General features: G+C 49.8%; 1 protein-coding gene across 10 annotated transcripts; it reads left to right on the plus strand.

Annotated features, from left to right (window-relative positions):
- The first annotated feature begins 479 nt into the window (after window positions 1-479).
- Window positions 480-7,251, plus strand: LOC134564344 (uncharacterized). 10 transcript variants are annotated; one of them, XR_010083522.1, is made up of 7 exons: window positions 584-1,040; window positions 1,314-1,440; window positions 2,669-3,448; window positions 3,735-3,804; window positions 4,203-4,244; window positions 5,810-6,038; window positions 7,015-7,250. XR_010083522.1 is itself a non-coding variant. In XM_063423148.1 (5 exons), the coding sequence occupies exons 1-4, from the start codon at window positions 495-497 to the stop codon at window positions 5,839-5,841; spliced, it is 690 nt and encodes a 229-aa protein (XP_063279218.1). In that variant the 5' UTR covers window positions 480-494; the 3' UTR covers window positions 5,842-6,038; window positions 7,015-7,250. The 10 variants fall into 10 exon arrangements, 2 of the variants coding, with proteins under 2 accessions (XP_063279218.1, XP_063279219.1); XR_010083523.1 differs by having other exon boundaries at window positions 5,870-6,038; XR_010083524.1 differs by having other exon boundaries at window positions 585-1,040; window positions 2,669-2,810.
- Window positions 7,252-11,468: the final 4,217 nt, after the last annotated feature.

Genomic DNA, 11,468 nt, shown 5'->3' on the forward strand with positions numbered 1-11,468 from the left:
GTGGGAAGCATAAGGGGGGAAAGGAAGGGAAATGTGAGGTGAAAAGTGTGGAAAACAGACGGGAAATGGAGGGAAACAGGCCAGAAGAGGGCAGAAATGTGAAGGGAAAAGTGCGAGAAACAAGAGTGGGAAAAGGGAGGGAAACTTGATGGGGGAAAAAAGGCAGAAATATGAGAGGAAAAGTGTGAGAAACATGAGGGTCGAAAAAGGTGGAAATTGTGAGTGGAAAAGTTTGAGAAAAGTGAGAGGATAAGTGTGAGAAAAGAGGAAAAATAGAGAAACGTAAGGGGAAACAGAGGGTTTTTTCTGCATTAGGAAACAGTTGATTAAACAGTATTAGGTGATTCATTTCAAAACGATATATACACTCACAGCTGAGAAATCTGTTATTTCAGAGGAATCTGTAGCGATTCCCCCGTGCCGGCTTCCACATCCAGCCCGGCGGTGCCGAGAGGTGGATCTGCGGTGCTTCGCGGGGCTATTGTCCTAAAGAAATGAGGGTGATCAGCGGGAATCAGCGTCTGGTCCTCTCGCTGTGTTCCCCGTGGGATGTGATGAGATGCCACTTCTTTAGTGAAACCGGTCCCTTCCGCTCTGCACTTCCTCCCTTTTCGCCCGAGATACAGCCCAGACACACACACATACAAACACACACAGACACAAACACACACAAACAAAACACACACAAACAAACACACACACAAACACACACAAACAAAACACACAAAACACACAAATACACACAAACACACACAAATACACACAAACACAAACAACACAAACACACAGAAACAGACAAACACATACGCACACACACACCTCCCCACACACAACCTCCGAGTCCCTCCGGAGGTGCCGCTGTGGCCGCTCCCGGGCCGGGCCGGAGCTCCGGAAATACCCGGGAGCTGCCGCTGGCACCGAGGCTGAGCGGGACGTGGGGCCGAAGGCAGCGGGGAGCCCGTGAGGAAACGGAGAGGCTGAGGAGCACCTGCGGGGGCTGTGGCGGCTGTGAGGGAGCGGCGGCACTGAGGGCACTGAGGGTATTGAGCTGAGGGGCACGGCGGGACTGAGGGGTCGAGCGATGGCGGGGGTAGCGGCGGCTGGGAGGACCGGGGGGCTGAGGGCGATGGCGGCCCTGAGGGCGCTGAGGGCAGCATTGGGAGGTGAGGGCGATGGCGGCGCCACCGGCGTGAGGGCAGTGACTGCTCTGGGGACACGAAGGGCAATGGTGCCTTTGGGGATCTGTGGGCAGTGCTGGCACTGAGGGCGATGGTGGCTCGGGAGGCCACTGAGGCCGCTGGGGCTCTTTGCAGCCGCCGCACCGAGGGAGGCCTCCCTGCCCGCAGCCACCAACCCCAGCTCAGCAGATGTTGAAGTTGTGGCAGATTGTCTGAGGAGAAGCTTTCAATGCCCCACCCTGAAATGGCCTCCTTTTTGGAGGTAAGTCTGCTAGATGGCAGTGCTGGGGTCTGCACTGAGAGCTTTCTTAAAGGCTAGAGAAGTAAGGGCTTCTTTAAATCAGTTTTTAATGGACAGCAGTTTGTTTGCTAAAGCAAGATTTTCAAAAGAAGAGGGAATCAAGAATATGCTACATTAATGAGCATAAGACATGATAGACTGTGTTGGCCAAAGTAGGCTGTTCATTTTCATAGAAAAAATAGTTAGTGTATTCTTGGCACAGGCCTTTTGCATATTATTGTGCCAGTGGATAGCTCTCTACTTCTGTTAATTTGAAGGTCCTTTGCCTGCGATGTATTTATTCTTCAGGAAGAGCAAATGCAAGGCAGGGAGTGGGATTTTTGGAATTACCCATATCTTATTCCATAATCTGATGTCTTTTGTCTACTGTAAACTCACTCATACCAGTTTTCAAGAGCTTTTCTTTCCCTAAGTGAAAGAAACTTTGCAGGCTTGGAAAAATCATTCATCTTTAGGGATTTGACGGATAGGCTATGCCAGAAGATATGAATACTCTAGAACAGGTCATAGTGAGAATCTTTTTCTGTGTGAAGATGAATTCCAGGTGTTTGACTTCAGGCATTTACTGCCTCAGCGGAACAGAAACATAACTTGGTTACAGTATTTCAGGTTTTTTACCATACAGATTTTTGTCACATGCTCCTGGAAATACCAAATTTCAGGGTATGTTTTCCTGCAAACTACATCTGGAGCAGCAGCAGAGGGCTCCAAAAAGCAGCACATTAGAATTTCATGTCTGAGCAGTTGGGTGCTTTGGCTTTTGAGGTTCCCAGCCAGAAATGTGTGGTTTGCGTGTGGGTTTGTAGCACGCGGTCCTGGGCAGTGCCTGGAGCCACATCTGTCCTTGCTCACCCATGCCGGGAACAAGGACAGCACCTGGTTTCTGCTGGCCGATTTCTTGCAAGCTTGTGGCATACAGCAGGTTCAGAGTGTGAGGGCATGAACCTTCATTTGGTGTCTTCTGGTTTTGTGAGTTTGTGTTTTTCCTAGGACATCCCTTTGTGACAGCTTGAGCTTCTCTTTGGCAACTTTGATTTGGAGTTTCAAACACTTGTCATGTGAACGAGCAGGGCAGTGCTCCTGTCATGTTACACATCACTTGGGAGTGGAGAAGAACACTTACTGTGTGCCTGAAGGGATTCCAAGAAAATACTGAGTGATCTTTGGTTGAATTTGTTTTTCTTCTAAGGAGGATGTCAGTGTTGTCCCTGAGCGAAGCCTGAGAACAAGGCTGCAGCTGAGACAGCCTTGCCTGGCAACACAAGCAATGGGAAGAGTTCTCTGGAGCCTGAGGAGCCTGCTAAGAGGAGAGCCCACATTCCTCGAGACAGGTCTGAGAGGGCTGCTCTGAGCTGGACAGACAGGAAGGCGATCAGAAGAGTTCAGTCCTTGTGTGCAGTGTCGGTGCCTCCTCTGTGCTTTCAGTTCCAATCCTGCACTGGCACCACCTCCCCAGGCCCTGTCCCCCACACTCCTGCAGAGGCACCTGAGGCCTCTGCTGTGGCAACAGAGCAGGGACTGAGCCCGACCTGTGGGAGTTGTGTCACCAACCCCGATGTCCCCATTCCCAGCTGAGGTCCATGGATCAATTTGCTGCAGGGTGACAGTGCTACAGAGGCAGCAGCAACAGCAAAATCCCCACCATGAAGTGATGAACTCAGTGTAAAAGTCCAAACTTCTTGCCTCAAATCATAACCACAGTCTGCTGACACTGGTCCTGAGACACAGGAGAAAAACAAGCAGCAGAACATGTGAGGCCAAACAATCCTCAAATCAGTAACTAAAGGAAAAGCCTAAGCTTGCCGAGCTTAGCAAGGCCTCAGAGGAGAGAGGCAGCCCTTTGGATCCTGCGTTCCAGACCAAAGCTGGTGCAGTGTGCCGGCCTCGAAGGGAGCTCCTTTCCTCACAGCTCTTCCTCCTAGAGCTGGAGGAGCTGTGGCTCACTGCAGAGGGAGTTCCTGAGTCCCAGGTAATGGAGCTGGTTCATGATTCGGCTCACAGCACCCTTCAGCTTACACTGTTCCAGTGAGGACTGAGGGCTCTGTCAGCACAGGGAAAGAGCAGGGCTGGAGTTCTTTGTGCGAGCTGGGACTGTGGTTAAAGCTCTCGTGGGTGCCACTTGCACTGCAAGTGCTGCGGCTTTATGGGGATACTGCATAACTCTACGGTCTGAAAACCTCTGGAAGGATTGCTGTTCCCTGCAGAGCAGGCTCAAAGTCCCAAATGAGGGTCTGCCTTTCCGGTGTGTTTCACAGGTCCTGGTAGAAGTACAGGTGCTGCTCCAGGGAAATGTGGACTCAGGGACCTGCTGCTGCCACCTGAGCGGTGAGACCAGTGAGAACAGGGGGCCTGGGGAGTTTGGGGCGTGTGGGGTTTGAAAATCTTGGGATCCATCTAGATGTGGGGTCAGTTGTATGCAGCGCCAGCTGCAACTTCTGTCACTTGCGTGCTGCGCAGAAAGGACCTGGCAATGAGGCTTCTGGCAGTGCTTTCTTGCCAAAGAATTGCAAGGTGGGCTGGTTTTCAGGAGGACTGAATGAGGAGGTGAGAGCTAAATAGACAAGTTCTTTGGAAAGCCCTAGGACTTGTTGGGATATTTTCTTTCTAAGCCTGCTTGGGAGGATCTGGAATTTTATAGTCCCTGAGAGAAGTACAATTGCTGCCAAGGGAAACGTGCACACAGCTGATCCTGACTCAGTCTCCCTTTTTCTGGCTTTCTCCAGACCCCTCCAGGACAAGTGAAGCTGCTTCTGGATTGCTCCCAGGTAAGGAGGCTTCCCCAGCTCTTCCAGAGAAAGGGGTCGCCACTCCAAGAATTAAGAGGCTTTTGACCACATGCACAATCCTAGTTCACACTTGTTTATTTGTTCATTGTTGCCACTGTTGTAATAATCCGAAGACAATTTTAGACTGAAATTGAGAGTTCAGTGTATTAGCAGAGCAGTTGTAGCAGTTTCCAATAAATTAAAGTTTTAATTGAGATGGGTGCTGATCTGTGTTGCTCAAAGCAATTAGCAGATGTAAACGTTATGATGCTGAGGACTTTGGCAATGAGTGAAGGCGAATGGGGGAAAATATCCAAGCATGCCCACAGATGCCTCAGTTCCAGTAAAGCTGGACCATGAAACCAGATTTTTAATAGCCCAACGCACTGCGTAAATATCCACAGCAAGTTCCTGTGGGAGAGGTCAGAAGGGGAACAGCTCCAGGGCAGTGATGGCCCATGGATGTCTCTGAGTCACCCAGCTATTGGATGTGCCAGGCATGTGCTGCTTTCAGCAGGTGCATTTGCAGCTGTTGGGTCCCCACTGAGCTCTGTGTGCTTCTGGAACACCGGCAGAGGTGCAGAGCAGCTGGAAAACCCTGCAGGCCTCTCGTTGAATTAGCCTGGCAGAACTTCACACTGTCCCAGCAGAGAACTTTCTTCACCTGCTCCTGCAAGTCCCTCTGCCTTGCTGAGGCTCAGAGACATTGCCCCAGGGAAAGCAAAGGCTGTGCCCTGCTACCTGGATGTGGTTGGAATGTGCACCTGTGCTGAGAGGGAGCAGGGAAACCAATTCAATCCTGTTTAATAATTACAGTTAAACCATTGATTTGAGAGCAAAAGGAAAATGTTAAGAAGTAATTTTTCCTAGATTTTTTGGACATGAAAACAAACTGTGATCTGTTGGCAAAAGCAACACTGTCCTTGTGGGTGCAGACCTCCTTGCAGCGTGAACAGACTGTCACCAGAGATGTCACATCTGCAGGATGAAAACCCTCAGTGCCATTCATTTGATGTAAACTAAGCACAAGCTTTTCATCCTCAGCAAGGACTTGCTATTGAAATGTTGTGGACAGACACAGCTCTTGTTTACAAGTGTTGTTAAATTGTCAGACAAATCAGCCAAACACCATCCCGTATCTTTTTTTCCCTCTGGTTGCTGATTTGTTCCTGAAAAAGGAAGAGGCAGAGCCCTTCAGAGCTCATAGAGGAGACCTTCCTACAGATAGAAACTTTCTATTTTCTTTTTTTTCCAAAACAAAGGAGCTGAGAAGTTTGTGGCTTTAGGTAGTGACACAGATTGTCAGAAAATGGCCTGTAGACAGAATTTCCAAGGATTCTATCCTCTCCCTTTCCCTTTCCCTTTCCCTTTCCCTTTCCCTTTCCCTTTCCCTTTCCCTTTCCCTTTCCCTTTCCCTTTCCCTTTCCCTTCCCCTTCCCCTTTCCCTTCCCCTTTCCCTTTCCCTTTCCCTTTCCCTTTCCCTTTCCCTTTCCCTTTCCCTTTCCCTTTCCCTTTCCCTTTCCCTTCCCCTTTTCACTAATTTTGTCCCTTATTTTCACATACAGAGTTTTTTATCATCCGACCCATTCAAAAGTGATTTACCACTCCTTCATTACCTCTGCCAGATGCTGTTTGAAGGTGCTCTCTCTGTTCTCTGAGAGGCATCTCTACACCATCCCATGCTTGCAAATGCTCTTGTATGGTGACAGAGGCTGTCAAAACACTGCCAGCAGCACCTGTGAAGACTCAGCTGCTGAATTTGTGCTTGCCCGAGGCGCTTCCTGTGGACTGCAGGTACCAGTAGGAGCTCATGTTCTGCCTCTTCATGCTCCTGAATCCCTCAAGAGTCCTCTGGGCACCGCTACCAGAGGAGGCAGAGAATGTGGTAAAGCTCCAGGGACACTTTGGGCTGAGGCTGTAGGCAGCAGGACCTTCCCTTGACCCATGGGTATCACCACACTCCTTCAAACACTCTTTGCCTTTTGGGGGAAATCTCTTCAACTTTAGACACTTGTGACTCCCAAGGATGCCAAAGACTTGGCCCTTTATTCTGATAAAGCAGATGATGGGCAGTTCCTCTGCTGGATCTCTTTAATGCTACACTGGTGTGTAAGGGAGTTTCATTATACTGATCTTTAGTAAAAACCTGACTCAGACCAGATTAACTAAAGCAACTGATCATCTTGTGCCAATTTTGCCCATACTGTATTGGTGTAAGCTTCTGCATTTATACAAATTTTCTTGCATGGAAAATTCACAGTTTTTCCTTGTGTAATTCCTGCTACCAGCCCAGCACATACACACACAGACATAACTCATGCTCTTTAGGACACTTTTTAAAGAAGTGTTCTTTCATGACAGAGCTCTTGTTGCAAGGAGTCAAAAAGGGTTGCATTTTGCCTGTAAACCTGCTACAGCTTCAGCTCCAAGGAAGCTGTTAAAATAACTCACAACTCAGAGGGTGTGTGGCGCAGCAAGTCAAGATGATGGCTGAAGATCTAAATGCAGAGAAGCTCTGCTAACACTCACTGTTCTCATAGTGTCCTGGGGTGACAGTGCTTTATATCTCAATCATGTGTTTTCTTTTCCCGTGCTCTCGGTTTGTTTTGTCTAATAGCCGCACCACTCCCCCAGCTGTTTCTTTCACTTGCTGCTGGTGGCCTTTTGGCTTCACTTGCTGCTGGCTTTGCTCCCTTGCTTTTTTTGCTTGCTTTTTGCCTTTTTCCTGATTTTGTTTTTCCCCTTCTTTCCTTCCTCCCCTTTCCTGAAGACATCAGAACCGGCTCCAGACCTTGATCTGGGAACTTCAAGGAACTCCCTCCGGAGTCTGCATCTGTGAGAGAAGCTTGGCACCCTCCCCAGCAGAGACTGCCCAAGTTGTTCATCCTCTCTTGGACTGGTGAAAACATTTGTTGTCATCTTGGGCTGTTCTCTTTCTTGTGTTGGGGAGTGTTTTTTTGTTGTTTTCTTAATAAACAAGTTTTTTCCACTTTTCCTCTGAGGAAATTCTTCCCAAACCCGGGGGGGGGGGGGGGGGGGGGGGGGGAGGGAGTATTAAAAGTAGATAAATGCTTCTGGGGTGTTACAAGTAACAGCTCTTAAGTTTGTATGTTTGGGGAAATTGTTACAAGTTTGTGATAAATGTTTCTGGGGTGTTATAAGTAACAGTTCTTAAGTTTGCGTGTTTGGGGTATGAGTTAGTAGTGTGTCTGTAAACGCTGGAAGTGTGACAACAAGAATAGCTCCACAGATGCCATCATGCAGGCAGCATCAAAACCACGAGCCTGGATTGGTAGGGGCAACGGACCAATCACTCGAAGCCCTGGCAGAATGATTGGTCCAGGATGACTTTCATTATAAACCAATCAAACCCTAGACAACAGACCAACCAGAGAGAGGATCCCAAGCGCCCCAATCGGAAGAAGAGAGGAGCAGTTCAAAGGGAGTGTCGGAGCTCTGCCAGCGTCCTCCGGTGAAACAACGTATCTCAAGGAGCACCCAGTGTAACGAGTTGTTACACTGTTGTTTTGTATGTGTTCTCTGGCTTGTCCTGAGGAGCCTGGGCTTATCCTGGGCTCCCGCCTTTGGTAGTTAATAGAATAAACAAGGAATTTTTTTTATTTTTCCATCCGAGTCCTGGCCTCGTTTGCAACAGGAGGAGTTGTGGGGGTTTGTTTTTTAAGGGGCTCCTTTTGGAGATCTTTCCTCTAATTTGTCCTAAACCAGGACACATGTGTCCATATACAATGTGACTGGCACTGACAGCTTTCTTTTTAATTTCTCTGAAACCACAGCTGTCAGTGTTTCTATGTTTGTATAAATGAGAAGGATAGAAAGTAGTTTTGTGTTTTAAGGGAGACTGAAGCAGAGTCTGAGTTCAGTTGATTGCCTTTTTTAGTTTGATGACAATTTTCCTGTCGTAAGTCTGACAACCAAGGACATCAGTTTGGCAATACTCAGAATACAGGCTCTGTGACCTCGGCAGCAGCCAAATGTCCCCTTGTCAACCTGTTTGCCTTGAACTGACTAAGCAAAAGTGTAAGTGCTTTTGGCTTCTTTTAGAGACAGAAAAAGTACTGAATTCAAACCTTGTTTGTTGAATTCTCTGGAAAATCTGACCTACTCAAGGAAGTAACATTTTGGGTTCATTTGACATCTGATGTCAGAATGTGCAAAATATCTGTTGATCATTCATTCAGACACTCAATAAGCCAGACCAATAATGCTCTTATTAATGTTTTCACACAGCAGACTGAAATAAAATCACTTGAAATTTTGGCTACAATCTGCAATGGTGTTTCGAATATGAAAATATCCATTTGAGGGAGGAACAGAATGTTTTGCTGTACATATAACTTTATTAAAAGTACAGTTTGAAATAAATTTTACCAAGCAGACTTTCAGTTCAGTTACAGCAATGGCTTTTCAGTCAGCTGGACAAGGGAAGTATTCACATACACATGTACAATACCCTCCTTGTCTGTTATTCAACCTGAGTGAACTCCTTGCAGTTCCAGAGTTGCAATGTAATGAAAGAAAACAATCTGGCACTGCATCAGAGTTTAAAAGGACGAGTGGTCCCTGCAGGATTTGCACCAAGACAACCAGGTTGTAGAGGCAGGGGCTGCACAGGAGGCAGCTCTCTGTCTTCTGTCAGCCACCACCAATCCCGGTACAACTGTTCCAAATCTCCTCTTGCCTCGGGCTCTTGTCATCAATTGGAGTCATTAGCACTTCAGGCACTTCTATTTCCACAGGAAGAGCACTCTCTGAGCCCAGGGTGCTTTATGCATCCCCCACATGGCTCTGCCCAGGAACATCTCCTCAGGTGACAGTCCCTGGTCTCTATTCATGGGACTTCTGCTCTGCCTTGCTGGGAGAGGCCATCATCTCCAGGCATCTCAGGTCAATCCCTGCACATGGTTCTTCCCTTTTTTTTTTTTTTTTTTTTTTTTTTTTTTTTTTTTTTTTTTTTTTTTTTTAAAGTCAGGGCTTGTCCTCTCTGCAGCCCCTCTGATCGAGGGCACAAGGGCTCTTTGCACCAGTTTTTGGGGCTGTGTGACTTTTGCCTTGCTGGCCCAGTCGAATGAGTCCCCTTGGTGCTGTCTAGCAGAAGTGACAAATCCAGGAAGGAATTCCATTTGCTATTTCTTTTGGCAGCAGTTTTTTCACTGGCACAATGACAAGGCCGGGCATCCACCCTGGCAAGGACAAGGACACATTTCACAAGGACACAGGGGTGGCTGGGCAGGTCTGGGTGGCCCCTGAGACCTCACTGGTGATGTCGGCTCTGCAAACCACTGCCATCACAGGGGGCTCCACCCTGCCAACTGTGAGGTCACTGGTGACAGCTTTCGTTCCACTCTCTGGTACCACAGGGGGTTAATGTACTGTGTCCTCACTGGTGATGTAGCTCTGCAAAGCTCGGCCATCAGAGATCCACCTGGTCCATCAGGGCCTCACCAGGACCACCGAGATATTAGTGGTGAAGCCAGCTCTGGGCAGCTCTGGCATAAGAAGAATTCGATCCCTGTCCGCTGTGACCTCACTGGTGATGTGGCGCTGTGAAGCTCTGGCATCACAAGGGGTTTACCCAGACGCACTGTGACCTCACAGGCGCCATAGGCTCTGCAGGGTTCTGGTGTAACAAGGGACGCCCCCCGGAGTACTGTGACCTCAGCGCGGATGCCGGTCCCTCGCTGCTGCGGCTCCGCTATAAAAGCGGGCGCGCCGTCCCGCGCCCGCCCGCGGCAGCATGGCCCGGTACCGCCGGCGCTCCCGCAGGAGCCGCAGCCGCAGCCGCAGCCGCAGCCGGCGCCGCCGCTCGCGCCGCCGGGGCGTGCGCAGGAGGCGCCGGGCCTCGCGCCGCTCCGCCTACCGCCGGCGCCGCCGCAGCAGCCGCAGACGCCGCCGCCGGCGCTGAGCGAGTGCGGGGCTGGGCCTCTCACGGCCCGAGGAGCGCGCAGAGCGCGGCCGTGGTGCGGGGCTGGCGGTGCCAATAAAGGCCGGCAATTCTCACGAGGCTGTGCGTGTGCCGTCCCTGCGCGTCCCTACGCGTCCCCGCCTGCCCCTGCGGGTCCCTGCGGCTGTGAGCGCCGCAAGCCCCGGGCCCCCCGCGGGAGGCTCCGCTCCCATCGCCGATTTCTTGCAAGCTTGTGACATAGGCCAGGGTCAGAGTGTGAGGGCATGAACCTTCATTTGGTGTCTTCTGGTTTTGTGAGTTTGTGTTTTTCCTAGGACATCCTTTTGTGACAGCTTGAGTTTCTCTTTGGCAACTTTGATTTGGAGTTTCAAACACCTGTCATGTGAACGAGCAGGGCAGTGCTCCTGTCGCGTTACACATCACTTGGGAGTGGAGAAGAACTGTGTGCCTGAAGGGATTCCAAGAAAATACTGAGCGATCTTTGGTTGCCTCATGGTGCATATCCCTGGGTGGCCCTGAGTGTCCATGGGTGTCTGCTCGCTGCAAGCCCCGGGCCCCCCGCGGGAGGCTCCGCTCCCATCGCAAAGCCTCCCACAAATGGGGCTCGTGTCCCAGGACAGCCGTGTCACCAACAGCCTTCCACAGCCGTCCCTGGCCTGGCCGCACAGGCGCCCAGTGTCACACACGGGCCCCGCTTGTGCAGAACTGCACATGCCGTGCTGCTCCTGTCCCAAGCCTGCTGGCGGCAAAAAATGGCCTGAGGCTTGGCGTGAGGGCAATGTCCCTGAGTGGCAGCTTGCCCCGATGTCCCTGTGTTTGTCTTAAACTCTGTTTTCATATTTCTGAAGATCAAGGTCTTATAAACTGAAAAAAGCAGGAAAAAGTTGAAAATTATCTCTTTAAGCCCCCCAACCCACAAAACATTAAGGAAATACCTGATGCCTGCTAATTTTCTGAAGTGCCACACGATCACTGCACCTTGAAAGGGAATGCTCTGAAAGGACTACTAAGAATCAGATTTATCACAATGAGAATTTGGGTTTTCAGAAACAATTTTCCCACCATATAATTACGGGCATTTTTTATTGTTCTTTTGCCCCATCTCAGACCTGCTGTGCACAGCTGCCGGGGGATGTTGGCAGCAGCTGGGCAAGGTTTTCTCTTCAGAGATGATTGTTGGTCTTCCCAGCAACCAGTGCCTGCAGACTCTGCAGAAACGCTGCAAACTTCCTGCTGCAAACATCACACACCTACACAGAGCAATAACTATGGAGAGAGCAGCAGGAAATTTCCATTTTTCC

Source organism: Prinia subflava, chromosome Z, assembly GCF_021018805.1.
Source record: "Prinia subflava isolate CZ2003 ecotype Zambia chromosome Z, Cam_Psub_1.2, whole genome shotgun sequence".
NCBI lineage: Eukaryota > Metazoa > Chordata > Aves > Passeriformes > Cisticolidae > Prinia > Prinia subflava.